The 16,318-nt window shown below is 38.9% G+C and overlaps 1 protein-coding gene across 3 annotated transcripts in view; it reads right to left on the minus strand.

Moving 5' to 3' along the window:
• Nucleotides 1-809: 809 nt before the first annotated feature.
• LOC115218904 (zinc finger protein 271-like) overlaps nt 810-16,318 on the minus strand; it is a 38,765-nt gene continuing 23,256 nt past the window's right edge. For all 3 annotated transcript variants that reach the window (XM_036509097.1, XM_029788904.2, XM_029788903.2), the window contains one exon: nt 810-4,359. In XM_036509097.1, coding sequence (XP_036364990.1) covers nt 1,548-3,965 — 2,418 coding nt within the window. In that variant the 5' untranslated portion in view covers nt 3,966-4,359 and the 3' untranslated portion in view covers nt 810-1,547. The remainder of the gene's footprint in view (nt 4,360-16,318) is intronic.

Consider the following 16,318-nt stretch of genomic DNA (forward strand, 5'->3'; position numbering starts at 1 on the left):
CAGGTGGATTGGTACTAAAAGGGATAAGCACAAAACAAGTGTCTGTAGGTGAGGTACTATGTCAATTAAATCGACCCATTGTATTACTGCTACTTAATCAATAGATTTTCTTCAAAGGATGGAAGTTAATGCTGTATCCTGTGTGATTTGAACTCAGATCACAGCGTTTCAAATCTATAAACAGTTAAATGTTTAGCCAGATGCTCTACAGTTTCTGCAAATTCACTGCCCTTCGTAAAACTTATTGTTTATAAAACAATTATTGTCACATCAATGTCAGATCACTACAAGCCTCTGGAGTATGGATCCCTCACCATACACCTGTAGAAACCAATCAATCTACTCCCATATATTTGTTTACAAAGATTTTTTTTTCATCAGAGGATGCCAATTAACAAAGAATGAAACTTAATCGAATGAGAGCTAATTCAAGCATAAACAAAAATCTCACAACTGAAATCCTTATCCAATATTATTAGAGGTTTTTGTGTGGGTGTATAAATACATAAATACATGCACACATATATAATACACCACAATGCATCAAGCAAAGTACCATATACACACATATACATATATGTGTGTACTTATGTATATATATATATATATATATATATATATATATATATATATATATATATATATATATATAAATATACTTGCACACATCTATGTATAAGATATTTCTGTATCAAATTAATTATCTGTGCAAATTTAACTCTCTCAATCATTAGCCAATACATATAATAAATATTGCAATGCATATATATATATATATATATATATATATATATATATGCACATACATACATACATATATATATATATATGCACATACATACATACATATACACACACAGAACAAGAACATAAATCGCAATTGCTACAAATACTGTATCTTTCTGAAGAAATGTTCAAGCTGGAAAGAGGAGTCCGTGATGTTTGCATAAAACGTATTCAATAACAGAGTCTGTCATATACTTATATACTGTAAGAGGCATCAAGGCAGGAGACACTGAGCTAAAAATCAATCAGATGCTTTTACAACACAGCAGCTCTTCTCCATTAAAAAAAAAAGAAATTTTTTTAAAAATTTAAATTATCAAGAGGAGCCATAACAGTCGTCAAAACTTTTGGGTGAGTTTCTAATATTAGAATTTGGCCAGCACAGATTCTGCTTTTTCAGGGTAGGGGGGAAGAAATGTCTCACTTTGTAGGACAGACTGCTTTGACAAAATTTTCATGAAATTCCAATGAAGGAAGTGTTAACACCATTGATAAAATGAAATTCGAAACACGGGTTGAGTTATAAAATCAAAGTTGAGGAAACATAATTAAGTAGACAGGGAAAGAAAAGGTTCAAGGTGTTTTTAATTATTATTATGATGATTATTATTATTATTATTATTATTATTATTATCATTATTACTATCATTACAACTACTAATATTAACAGTTTGTGCTGCTGCTGCTGTTGTTATTCATATCTATGAATGTTCCAAATATTATTGGTTGTTTGATTGGTTAAGTTTTTAATTATTTAATTGTTATTTGTCATTGCCGTAGTGGTCGGAGTTACTCTTAGAAGGTGCGTGAATGCCTTGGATGTTGTTCCAAGAAGTTTGTTTACCTTGCTTGACCCCACAGGAATAGCCGGAAGGAACGCTAGGCCAGCTAGAACCAAGCAAAGGAGGCATGGGGTACCCTCTAGACCACAGATAGTTGCTCTCCCAACTCTGTGGCATTTCGTGCAGATATGCTGGGGTGGATGTATGAGAGACTGGGATCGAAGGGGTCTGTAACTGAGTGGATTGCACATGAGGATCTCGGTGATGTGCTAATGACATGGGCCCGGGGTGGGGTGAACCACCCTGATTGACTTTCATGCTGTTTTTATGTGAAGACGATGAGATTGGTGGTGATGAAGAATTTGGTATGTGCTGATGATGTTTGTTGCTGTGTGTTTCTGGGCTGTATGTATTAAATGGGGAAGAGCTTTTGTTCTGCGGATGTGTGGAGTGAGTGGGCGTGCTGTTCCCACTCAACATTGAAGGGGGCGGTTGAGGGAGGGGAGGTTCGCAGCCGGGTCGAGGCCGTTTGTGAGTGGCAATATGAGATTCACTCTCACATGTGCTGAATGCAGACGGAGGCTTTTCTTGGGTGTGGTTCGAGGACTGATGACTCATTCGGCTTCCACTGTTCAACAAAGATGAAGAAGAGTTTGGAGATGACAGCGAATGCATTTGCGATGCCGGGGGTTGTGGATTCTTTGTGAAGAGTTCACAACCGGTACGTGTGCGCCTATGATTGTTTAAGTTTGCCTTTTGCGAGAACGATTTCCCACAACTTTCACACTTAAATGGCTTCTCTCCAGTATGAGTACGAAGATGAGTTTTCAAGTTACCAGCCTGCGAGAATACCTTAGGACAAAGGTCACAACAGTATGGTTTCTCTCCAGCATGGGTGCGAAGGTGAAGCTTCAAATTACCTCTCTGGCTAAAAGCTTTGTCACACAGGTTACATTTAAATGGCTTTTCCCCTGTGTGTGTTCTCATGTGATTTTTCAAATTTATTTGAAGAGTAAATTCTTTGGGACAATAATCACATTTATACAGCTCCCCGGTGTGGATACGTTCGTGGATTTTGAGGAAAAACTGGTTACAAAACGGTTTCTTGCAGAACTGACAATAGTAGAGCTCTCCTGTGTGAAGTCTTTTGTGGTCGTTTAAATTAATCTTCTGGGAAAAGGCTTTCCCACAGACATCACAGGCAAAGGGTTTCTCACCTGTATGCGTTCGGAGATGGAGTTTTAAGTTACCTCTTTGGCTAAAAGCTTTTGAACAAACATGGCACTGAAACGGTCGGTCACCAGTGTGTGTTCGTTCGTGATTTTTAAGATTGATTTTCTGTGAAAATGTTTTGCTGCAATATTCACATTTAAACACTTCCCCAGTGTGTGTACGCTCATGGATCTTCAAAAAAAACTGGTTACAAAACGATTTCTTGCAGTAGCTACAATAAAATAACTCTCCAGTGTGTATACGCTTATGATCATTCAAGTTGATCTTTTGAGAAAAGGCCTTTCCACATATGTCACACGCAAATGGCTTCTCTCCTGTATGGGTCCTCAAATGAAGTTTTAAGTTTCCTCTCTGACTAAATGCTTTATTACAGACATTACATTGGAATGGTTTCTCCCCTGTGTGTGTCCTTAAGTGATTTTTCAAATTTATCTGTAAAGTGAAAGATTTTGTACAGAATGTGCATTTATACAGTTCCCCTGTATGTGTACGTTCGTGTATCTTTAGAAAAAACTGGTTACAAAACGGTTTCTTGCAGAACTGACAATAGTAGAGCTCTCCTGTGTGAAGTCGTTTATGGTCGTTTAAATTAATCTTCTGGGAAAAGGCTTTCCCACAGACATCACAGGCAAAGGGTTTCTCCCCAGTGTGCGTTCTAAGGTGAAGCTTCAAATTACCACGCTGACTAAAAGATTTATTACAAACTGTACACTGGAATGGCTTCTCCCCAGTGTGAGTTCGCAGATGATTTTTAAGGTTGATTTTCTGTGTGAAGGCTTTTCCACAGTAACTGCACTCAAAAGGCTTCAGTCCTGTGTGAGTGAGTTCATGGTTCTTTAGAAAAAACTGATTTGAGAATCCTTTTTTACAGAAACTACACTGGAAATCTTTTTCCAGTGGCTGATGTTGCGGTTGCTTATTGTCATACATATGAGAGGGAGAGTGATGGGGTGGAAGGGACTCTCTGCCAGCTTCGTCCATTGCTGAAGGTGATCCTAGAGTGGTAGGAACATCTTTCCTGCCCATCTCACCTGAACTGTAAGTCTTTTCAGCAAGTGGCATTGTCTTTTCTGGACATTTTGGATAACTGCTTGGATAAACTGGCTGCCCACTGTACAGCGGTGGTTGATTGGTCATCGGAAACATTGGTTGAAAAGGATACATCTTGGCAATGGATTGGTACTTGTGCGATAAGGAATCAGTTTATCCAAGTTTAAAAATCAATCAAATGTGGAAATGAGAAGAACATTGAGTATTGTTGTTGTTGTTAATGTTGTTGTCAATGTTGTCGTTGCTGTTTTTGTTTTTTTCTTGTCTGTTCTATGTATGTCTGAATTGAATGTAGTTTCACAGACGTCACAAGACTAACAATGTTCTCAGCGGCCCATGAACAGAAGACCAGCCTTAAAATCAAAATTTATTCAACGTGCCACATACTCATAAGTGTAGAGGATGGTGGGAAAGGATAGATGTATTTCTGGCAACTCCAGGGATTCTTCGAATTCGAATTACATTGGACTTTGAAGTCTCAACATAGGAGCAGCATGGAAAGTGGCATCTGGAAAGAAAGAGAAAACAAATACTTTTATGAAAAAAAGATCAAATAAAATCATTAAATTAACATAAGATTATATATATGTGTGTACATCATCATCATCACCATCGATTTCAGACGAAGACGGGTATGTAAACAACAAATAGACATATTAGTTAAATGATCGGAAAGTGAGAAAGTCTTTTACATTTCGAGCCTATGCTCTTCAACAGAAAGGAACACAGAAATAAGCAGAGAGAAGAAATAAAAAAGATTTAGCGGCTAGCGATCAATCATGTGTGTGTGTATACACACACACGATGGGGCTCATTTCCATTTTCTGTCAACCAAACCCATAAAGAATGCCTCAGTTATCCTGGGGCTATAGAACAAGATACTTGCCCAAGGTGCCATGAAGTGGGCCTAAACCCTAGAACACATTTAGTTGAATGAATTGACCTCAGTACTTTGTTTTTAAAAGCCTGGTACTCATTCTATCAGTCTCTCTTGTCAAGCTGCTAAGTTCATTAATGGTGATGAAAAATGGATTGTCTACAATAACATTAATCAAAAACGATCATGGTCCAAGTGTAATGAACCAGCACAAACCACATCAAAAGCTGAATTACATCAAAAAAAGGTCATGTCAGTTTGATGGGATTACAAAGGTGTTGTGTATTTTGAGTTGCTTCCAAGGAACCAAACGATCAATTCAGATGTTTACTGTCAACTACTAATGAAACTGGAAGTAGTCAAAGAAAGACGGACAGAATTGGTAAATCATAAAAGAATCATGACGCTAGACCACACACGTCTTTGCTAACTCATGAAAACTTATTGGAGCTCGGCTGGGAAGTGATGTCACATCCACCATATAGCCCTCACCTTGCACCATCAGATTAACATTTATTTCAAAGTTTGCAAAATTCTTTGAATGGTAATGACCTGAAATTGCACTTGCTTCAGTTTTGGGCTGATAAGGACCAGAAGTTCTATGAGCGCAGAATCACGGAATTGGCAGAAAGATGGCAAAAGGTCATCGAACAAAATGGAAAATATATTATTGATTAAAGTTCATTCTTTGTATGAAAAAAAAATTACTCTTATTTCACACTAAAATATAGAAATTACTTCCTTGCCAACCCAATATATATATATGGTCAGTTTGGTATTCTGAGAGAACTGGATACTAGACAAGTGGGGGTTAGTCCTTTGATTAACCAGTCCAGTTGAACACAAAGGAAAGTGTGTGTGAGTGAACAAAGAGAGTAAAGGCAAGAAGTGGGTTTAACAAAGAAATAAACAATTAGAGAAAGAGAAAGAAGTGAATACGGTAGATATAAGTGAATTAAAAAACAGACAGCTGGATTAACAGATATAGAGATTAGTCCAGACAGCTAGCCAGGAAGAGAGTGAGATAGACAAAAAGATTAACGTAGATAAACAGATAATTACAGAAACAAAAACTGTAACTAATCAGACAGACAGGCAGACACTGATAAGACAGAATGAAGACAGAGAAGAGATACAGAGAGGGAGGGAGGGAGAGAGAGAGAGAGTAGGAAAGAAGAATCTGGGGAGAGAGTAAGCCGGACAGAGGAGGGGGAAGTGATAAAGAGGCCTGAGAGACGAGAGAGAAAGATAGAGCAGTATTAACTGATACTCTGCCTTTAAGCAGACTGGGTGAGGGCGAGGAAGGTGTTTATTTATCTGTCTGTTTGTGTATCTTTCTGTCTATCCATCAAATGGCTGTACTGTATAGTCAGAGAGAGAGAGAGAGAGAGACAGACAGACAGAGAAAGAGGGAGGCTAGGGTGGTGATGGTGGAATGTAGGGCGAAATAATGGATGGGTAGTAGTCAGAGGATATGGAAGAAGCAATTTGTCATGGTTGGTTTGCTCCAGCATGGTTGAGAGGTCAGAGGTTCTTGTTTTAGTGCTGCTTTTTAATTTGGGTTGAGGGCACAGGGAGCCAGCAATTGGAGCTCACACACACACAATCACAGCCATTTAAAAGCGCATAGACAAACATGAAAACACGTGTCTACATACACATACATATATATACTCATATGTACATACATACACACACAAACATTTAAAAACACATCGACCCACGTATGCAGGGTTGTATATACTACACACCTACATTACACAGACACGTTACACTCACACACTCTCCCATACATCTACCCAGCAATACATGTATGCATGCAGGCATATTTATAAACATCAATTCAACCATACATACACTCAACTATCCATCCATATATATACATACACACATTTTATCTTAATTTTCCCTTTCATACATACATACACAGCCATCCATATAGAGGACAGCCAGACAGACAGAGCTAGCAACTTATGAATCACTGTTTTATTTTTTTAAATTCTATGGCTCCTCGCCCCTTCACACCCCTCTTATGTTAACTATGGATTCATCCATCCTCTTGCTATCCTTCGAGCCCCTTCCTACGGCCTTCCAGTCTACAATAAAGGGAATAAGATACTGATCAAGAGTGGCAGTACAGGGGAAAAGGGTGTTGGTTTAGCTGGGGACGGCAGAGAGGGATGTAGTGAACAATGGACACACACACACACACACACCTACACATATACACACACACATACACCTACACATATACACACACACATACACTGGCAGGGGGAGTAGATAGAGGTGAAAGACAGAAACTACAGACAACGCTTCCTCCCCGCTGTACACTGCCATTGCTGGATAAGAAAGGAAGGAGGAAGAGCATGAGGAGAAGGAAGAGGAGATATGCATGGAGAAAATTAGGGTGGACAGGTTGAGATGACAAATATATAGAGAGAGGTTTTAGTAAATAAGGCTTAAGCTGTGTGTGTGTGTGTGAGAGGAGAGAAAGTGAGAGTGTGTGTGTGTTTGTATAACTTTGTGAATAACGTATTATAAATGGGTTAGTATTATTTATAAATAGATTAATATTGTTTATATAGATATATACAATTTGTACAATTTACAGATATATATAATTAGCTGTAATGTAATTTATTAGGATTAATTTGTGCTTGTAAATGCTACATAACACACCCACACACACACTATTGTGGTACTAGCCAAGTATGACGGGGTACGTTTGTTTCCTTTCAGTAATTCATCTTTTTGAATCACGCAATGTACCATTTTCTTCCTATGTTTCATTTTGTCTTCTTTTAGTTACTCTTTTTAACTCAAGCCATATTTTCATTCTGCCACATTCCATTTCTCCAATTCCTATTGAGAATTGACATTTTGGGGAAAATCTTGAACGTCTCTCTGCTCTTCAAAGTTGACCAGTTTCTCCGTAACTCAAAATTTCTTTGTTTCACTTGAAGTTACCGCTTTTAAACTCATGTACTCTTACTCATTATCATCATCATTTAATGTCCATGTATCATGCTGGCCTAAGTTGTATGGCTTGACAGGATCTAGTGAGTCGATGGTCTGCATTGTGCCCTGGTGTCTGGTTTGGCATGGTTTCTATGGCTGGACACCTTTCCTAATGCAAGCCACTTTACAGCGTGGACAGGGTCCCTTTTCATGCCATCATCATCACTACTGACGTCACCATGCAGCTTACAAGATTATAACCTCTGAAGCAGGTGAGAGGGACAACCTTATTCTAGGAGACTAAGGAGTAGAGAAGGGTTGAAGTATGAGAAAAAAGGGCTGGAGAAGAATGGGTTTCTTGATGGAAGGGAGATAGATGACTACTTCTTCATTATTCACAATCACAAACATATTTCATTATTTCTTCTCTCTCTCTTCTCTATCAAAATCACCGACAACCTATTCTCTTCTTGAATACATTTTTTCAATATCATACTCTTTTACTTGTTTCAGTCATTTGACTGCGGCCATGCAGGAGCACCGCCTTTAGTCGAGCAACTCGACCTCGGGACTTATTCTTTGTAAGCCTAGTACTTATTCTATAGGTCTCTTTTGCCAAATCGCTAAGTGACGGGGACGTAAACACACCAGCATCAGTTGTCAAGCAATGCTAGGGGGACAAACACAGACACACAAACACACACACACATACATATATATATATATATATATATATATATTATATATATATATACACATATATACGACAGACTTCTTTCAGTTTCCGTCTACCAAATCCATTCACAAGGCATTGGTCGGCCCGGGGCTATAGCAGAAGACACTTGCCCAAGATGCCACGCAGTGGGACCGAACCCGGAACCATGTGGTTGGTAAGCAAGCTACTTACCACACAGCCACTCCTGCGCCTATGCATAATTTTCTCTGTTTTTCTAACATTCACTCACTCTCTACAATTCTTTTATTTCATTATGTTACTTCTTTCATCCCTCTATTGTAGACATGTATCTTTTTTCCACATCTATCCGCTGTTAATCTCCCATATAACTATTTACCTACCTTAATACACCTCTCGATTTATACTTTTTTTTCCTCTCTCTTACACCTTTCTGTTTTCACCCAAGTAACAAAAGCTATTAACTACTCCAGGGGTTCCCAACCTTATTTTTGCTTGTGGACCCCCTGAGAGCTATCTAAATCATCTGTGGACCCCATATATGCACATGTAAATTTTTGAAATAAATTTGTAGGTTTGAAACAATTTCTTTATATTCATAACAGAAATTCCAAATACAAATCTTGAAAATTTCAATAAATACAGATACCTCTCCTACTAAACAAAATTTATATATGGACCCACAAATTATAATTTTTTACTCATGGACTCCCTTAAAGCTTCTGTGGACCTCAGTTGGAAACCCCTGAACTACTCCTAGAAAGGAGGACATGCGTAATATGGCGAAAAGAAAAAGGAAGAAACGCAACCATTTTTAACCTATGAAACCTTTTCATTCCCGTTCTACTCAGATGGACCCTCATAACCATTCCATGTTTAACCCTTTAGCATTTAAACCGGCCATATCCAGCCAAAAGTATTCTGCCTGTTTTATGTTCAAACTGGCCAGATCTGGTCTCTCACACCAACCCTACAATATCATTTTAAAAATTAACAGCTACCTCATCAAAATCTCATAGCTACAAGATAATGCATAATTAGTTCAAAACAATGTGGATGAAGAAGCATTAATTGTGGCAGAATAATGCGAACACTAAAGGGTTAAGCAATCCTATCATATTTTGATAATTAAATATTATTAGGAATTGTATTTTTTTTAAAATTGTTAATATTTGGTGTACTGAAGAAGTAAAACCAATTTATTGTACATAAATCTTACATGGACCCCCTAAGGGCCATATGAGCCCCAGTTGAGAATAACTGATTTAAATGGTGGAGTTAAACCTGATGATAGTCTAACCCTACCACTCTTTCATCATAGCTCTACTCTACAAGGGTTGAGGCTGAACAATAACAACAACAATAACCACAAGACTCTCAACATATATCCAAAGCAGATGACTATAACACAATCACAGTTTCCCCATCCCTGCCCCACCACCATCTGACCTAAGGTCACAGTAATTCAGCAACAAATATGGCTTTAATTGTTGGGCAACATTATCCATAGTTGCACTTAGGTAGTTGTTTAACCCCAGGTAGGTCTTGATCAGATAAACATGCAATGAAAGACATTCCAACTGAGACCACCCTGCCATTTAGTCATGTTCCCAGGTTTGATCAGACTGCTCAGCATCTTGGGTAAGTTATCCAATGCATTGTGAGTGAAATTTGGTAGACAGAAACTATGAAGACAGGAAGCTCATAGTAACACACACACACACACACACCACACTCAACAGCCAGTAATGGTTTTCTGATTTAACATAACACAGTATTCTTGATGAATTGGGTAAAAAGTTTTTAAATTGATTTAATTTAAATGAGTTATGTATCACAATTATGTAATTATACATTTAATATTGGCTGTCTTAATGAAACAGCTGTAGAATACAATTGAATTATGAACTATATGTGAAGTTTATGCTTTTCTGCTTAATATTGTATGCATGTATGAGTGCAGTGAGGGGAGAGGGAGAGAGAGAGAGAGAGTATCATTTGATGGTTTACATCAATCTCTCTATATATAAAGCTGAAGTTGTCTGTGTATGGCAGGTTTGGTAGCCTTCAACTAACACTATCTCCTCCGAGACCCTGCTGCGCAAGTTGACCAAAATTGAGAGTATGATAGAAGAAGGCTTGCTCTTCCTTCCGTAGAAGAAAAAATTCAAATCAGACCATGTTAACACCAAAAATTATTTACATCAAAAAGGTGCTTTTTTTCTTGAAAATCCCTATTTTTAGCGATTTTGTGACTGCTGTGTCACCATTTTTTGGTGTGTTTCAACCAGAAAAATGTTCACTTAAAGAGAATAACAAGCTACATAATGCAAAATTTTTACTTTTCAAAAATTCCAATTCTAAGGGGTCAAAACAAATCCGAGCAACGCCGGGCAATACTGCTAGTACAAGATATAATTATTGTCAAGAGAAAAGAAACAGCACTTTACAAATGAAGTTTCTTGCATCAAGTTAAATATTCTTCTGTCGCTGCTGCCGTCAGAAACTACAGCGAATCACTGATTGCTCCAAGGGAAAACTCTCACCAATGGCAACACTATTGTTCACACATTGCGATAATAATAATGATGATTTCAAATTTTGGCACAAGGCCAGCGATTTTGGAAGTGGGGGTTGATCAATTACACTGATCCCAGTGCTGAGCCAGTACTTATTTTATCGACCCCAAAAGGATGAACAGTAAAGTCAACCTAAGCGGAATTTGAATTTTGAATGTAAAGGCAAACAAAATGCTGCAAAGCACCCTTTCCAATGTATTAATGATTCTGTAAGCTCTCCGCCCTAATAATAATAATAATAATAAATTCTTTTATTAGTCACAAGGCCTAATATAAGGATACATTAAAGGACATGACAGGATGATACAAAGGGTTTTAGAACATGTACATAAAATAACAAGGAAATAATAATAATCCCTTCTACTCTATGCACAAGGCCTGAAATTTTGGGGGAGGAGACTAGTCGATTACATTGACCCCACTGTTTCAATGGTACTTAATTTATCAATCCCAAAAGGATGAAAGGTAAAGTTGGCCTCGGTGGAATTTGAACTCAGAACATAAGGATGACGAAATGCCACTAAGCATTTTACATGGCGTGTTAACGATTCTGCCAGCTCACTGCCTTAAATAATAATAATGATGATGATGAGGAAGAAGAGGATAACAATTCCTTCTATGATAGGCACAAAGCCTGAAATTTGGTAGAAGGGGGCTACTTCATTACACTGACTCCAGTGCTTGACTGGCACTTCATTTTATTGGCCCTGAAATGATGAAAGTCAGGTGGCACTCGCAATGACCACACTCAAATGGTGCTTTTTACGTGCCACTGGCATGGGAGCCAGCCAGGCAGCACTGATGTTCAAATGCCCACTGGGGAAGGGGTCTGGTAGCAACCACTTTGAGAACCTACAACTTAGAATAAGATCCATCCTGAGCCCTAGAACTCGTTAAGGTTGGGCCTTAATCCAGTCTCCTTGACACATAAATGACTGAGATCACTGTCCCCTACTCTAAATAGGATGGTGGTCTGTCACAGAGTTAACCTCCCAGCTATCATTTACAGGTGACCGGGCTGGAACAACATGAAATGAAGTGTTTTGCTTAAGAGTGCAATGCACCACCCAGGTCAGGGATTGAAACCACAGTCTTACAATCCAGTGTGCAATATCCAAACCACTTGATCACAGGCCTTCACAGTAACTATGTAGGCATCAACATCTTTTATATTTTACTTGTTTCAATCATTGACATGGCCATGCTGGGGCACTGCCTTCAAGTATTTTTCAGTTGAATGAATCGACTCCAGTTCTTATTTTTATTAAATCCAGGTCTTATTTTATCAGTCTGTTTTGTTGAACTGCTAAGTTATGGCAATGTAAACACATTAACACCAATTGTTAAGTGGTGGCGGGGGACAAACACAGACACAAAAACACACAAACATATCATCATCATCAGCATCATCATCATTTATCACCTGTTGTCCATGCTGGCATGAGCTGGACAGTTTGACTGGGCTGGCATATTGGAAGGCTGCACCAGACTCCAGTCTCATTTGGCATGGTTTTCTACAGCTGGATGCCTTTCCTAATGCCAACCATTCCGTGAGGGTAATGGATGCTTTTACGTGCCAATTTGTGTGACACTGTACCTGTCACGACTACAATTTTGCTCAGCTTGATGGGTCTATATATATATATATATATATATATATATATATATATATACAGATAGATAGATAGATAAATATATGATAGGCTTCTTTCAGTTTCTGTCTACAAAGCTTTGGCTGGCCTGAGGCTAAAGTAGAAGACATTTTGCCTCAGGTGCCACACAGAGGGATTGAACCCAGAACAATGTGGTTGGGAAGCAAACTTCTTACCACATGGTCATGCCTGCACATGTTTAAAGACTACATGCTCAATTTTAGGAAAGTATTGTATTATTTCCATTGTTGTGCATACAGTGAAGGCACATGGCTTAGTGGTTAGGGTATTCAGTTCATGATCGTAAGGTCGTGACTTCAATTCCCGGCGACGCGTTGTGTCCTTGAGCAAGACACTTTATTTCATGTTGCTCCACTCCACCCAGCTGGTAAAAATGAGTAGTGGCTGTATTTCAAAGGGCCAGCCTTATTCATGCTGAATCTCCCTGAGAACCACAATAAAGGTGCCCGTGTCTGTGGAGTGCTCAGCCACTTGCAAGTTAATTTCACAAGCAAACTGTTTCGTTGATCGTATCAGCTGGGACCCTCATTGTCAAAACTGATGGAGCGCTCCTTTGTGCACACAGGCCTAAGTTTGCACAAACCATTCCTTCCTATTCTTGGTGACAACATTGAGTATTGAGGTACCTTTTGTCTTGCAGGGCAACATCACTACAGTGATAAAATGCACCCTAAACACTCTGTAATGGGGTAACAGAATGAGTGGAGAAAATGTAGGCGAGGACCTTTCATGACCTGTTGTTGTCAAGCAACCTCTTTAGTGCTGGACTGTACTTAAGTATACTCTGTAAAGTGGTTGGTGTTTGGAAGGGCATTTGGGGTAGAGAAACCAGGCTGAAATGAAATATATAAGCAAGATGTGGCCTCCCCGAAAACACACACACACACACACCTGCCTAAGAGAACAGGAATTCCAAATAAAAAAAGAAGTCAGAGCATAACAACCTGGGTTAATCAGGTAGCATGGAAAGTGGATGTGAATGAAGCTGATGATGTAGTAGTAGTAGTAGTAGTAGCAGCAGTAGTGGTGGTGGTGGTGGTAGTAGTAGTAGTAGTAGTAGCAGCAGCAGCAGCAGTAGTGGTGGTGGTAGTGGTAGTGGTAGTAGTAGTAGTAGTAGTGGTGGTGGTGGTGGTGGTGGTATACATGTATGTTTGTTCTGTTCTGTATTAAATTATCTGCAATCTTGCTGTGAGGAAGGAGAAACTAGTTTCTAACAAATATACAAATCTCCATCATTAGAAAATAGACGACAAAAACAATGTCACATGTTGGACTTATGAAATGTTTTGCACATTTTTGCTGTTCCGCTTACAAATTGCATGTGTAATGTGTATGTTGGTTGCCTGATTTCTTTTTCTGAAAACAAAATTTTTTCCAGATTTTCCACTTAGACATTTACTCACAGAAACCAATTGTGCCACTTATTATTGGTATACAGTAATCCCTCACCACACAACAGTTCACCTATCGCACACTCAATACATTGCAGATTTTTCTAATACATACTCTCTTTTACTTGTTTCAGTCATTTGACTGCGGCCATGCTGGAGCACCGTCTTTAGTCAGGCAAGTCGACTCCAGGACTTATTTTTTGTAAGCCTAGTACTTATTCTATCAGTCACTTTTGTCGAACCGCTAAGTTACGAGTGCATAAACACACCACCATCAGTTGTCAAGCGATGTTGGGGGAGACAAACACAGACACACAAACATACACACACACACACACACACACATATATATATATATATGTATATATATATATATATATATATATATATATATACATACATATACATATACATACATATATACGACAAGCTTCTTTCAGTTTCTGTCTACCAAATCCACTCACAAGGCTTTGGTTGGCCTGAGGTTATAGTAGAAGACACTTGCCCATGGTGCCACGCAGTGGAAATGAACCCGGAACCATGTGGTTGGTAAGCAAGCTTCTTACCACACAGCTATGCCTGTGCTTCTTCTTAAAATGTTAGCATTCAGATTACTCTAATGCTTTTTCATGCACATTTTTTTGGAAAAAATTATACACTGTCTTGTAGCATCAAGATTTCAATGATGTGATGGTTTATTTTATAGAATAGCATTGTAGGGTAGGCGTGAGAGGCCAGATCCGGCCAGCTTGGATAAATCACTGGCCCCTTTTGGAATAGGTGTCTGCTCTACATAAAGAAGGATCTGAACTCAATTTCACTATGTACTGTAGCATAGTGTGGTACCTACTTACAGCTAGGTAGGCTGGGCAAGTGGAAGATGGATGAACTGCCAATACACATGACAAAGTACCACTATAAAAATATCATCCTCATCATCATCATCGGTTAACGTCCATTTTCCATGCTGGCATGGGTTAAATGGTTTGACTGGGGACTGACAACCCAGGAGGCCACACCAGGCTCTAATCTGAACTGGTGAGTGCATTAAATAATGAGGCACTAAAAGAGAATGACTCTCCCCAGACACAACAAAATATGCTTCAACACACAAACTCACATAAAGAATCTTGCAAACCAAATCCCAAAACGAAATGTGTGTGTGGTAAAAATAGTTACTGTCTTGAGTCCTAGGGTTCATAGGGCCAGTTACTCCTAGTTACTTGGTTTCCATACTGTCTACATGACTGAGATTGCAACATTGCCCCTGGATGGGATGTCTGTCCATTGCAGAGTGACTCATTTACAGCTGAGTGGACTGAGGTATTTGGTTTGCAAGATTCTTTATATGAGTTTGTGTGTGGCAAATATATGAGAAACTACCACCTGTGTCATCTCTTGTGAAAGGTAGGAGAGTCCAGTTTGCTGGACATTGTTGTAGAGCTGAAAAAGAAGTAATTTCTACTCTTCTCCTCTGGAAGCCATCTACTTGCGATACCAGAGGGCGCACACTCTCCTACCCTGATGTAATCTCCAGGGATACAGGCATCCAGCAACAGGACCTCCGTAATGCCATGATGGACCGTGAAGTCTGGTGTAGCATGGTAAATTCCATTGTCTCGACCACGGTCGAACAATGATGATGATGATGATGATGTGTGTTGAAGCATATTTTGTTGTGTCTGGGGAGAGTCATTCTCTTTTAGTGCCTCATTATTTAATGCACTCACCAGTTCAGTTTCCACTCATTTAATTTACCAGCATTTCAAAAGAACCAATCACTCTGAATTATCCATGGGGAAACTTTCTTCATAGTCTTGTATTTTTTTCTTTTTGTCATTCATTTTTATGGTATTTTCTTTCAAATTTATTACCAACCAGACAGGACAGCGTAGACTTCACTATAAACATCCTTGTCATTTTCAACATCATTTGAGGTCTGCTGTCCATGCTGGAGAGGGTGGGGTGAATTGCCATGGACTAAGTTGTTATTCTGAATTACCAGCTCCTCAATGGGTCAGAGGACCACATCTTGCAACTATGTTTCATTTCATCACAGTTTCTACATCTCAATGCCCTTCCGGACACCAGCCATTTTACAGGATGCTCTGTGTGTATTATATTGTGGTACCAGCACAAGAGAGGTTGTCATATCCTTCACAAGACTAAAGAATCCTCTCAGCCCTACATCGTTCCAGTTCATTTACCAACCACATTTCAGAGAGTACAGGCTACTTTTACTCATGACAGCACTAGTGAGGTTGCCTTGTCACCTACAAGACCCAAAAGTTC

Source organism: Octopus sinensis, linkage group LG14, assembly GCF_006345805.1.
Source record: "Octopus sinensis linkage group LG14, ASM634580v1, whole genome shotgun sequence".
In the NCBI taxonomy this organism is placed as follows: Eukaryota; Metazoa; Mollusca; class Cephalopoda; order Octopoda; family Octopodidae; genus Octopus; species Octopus sinensis.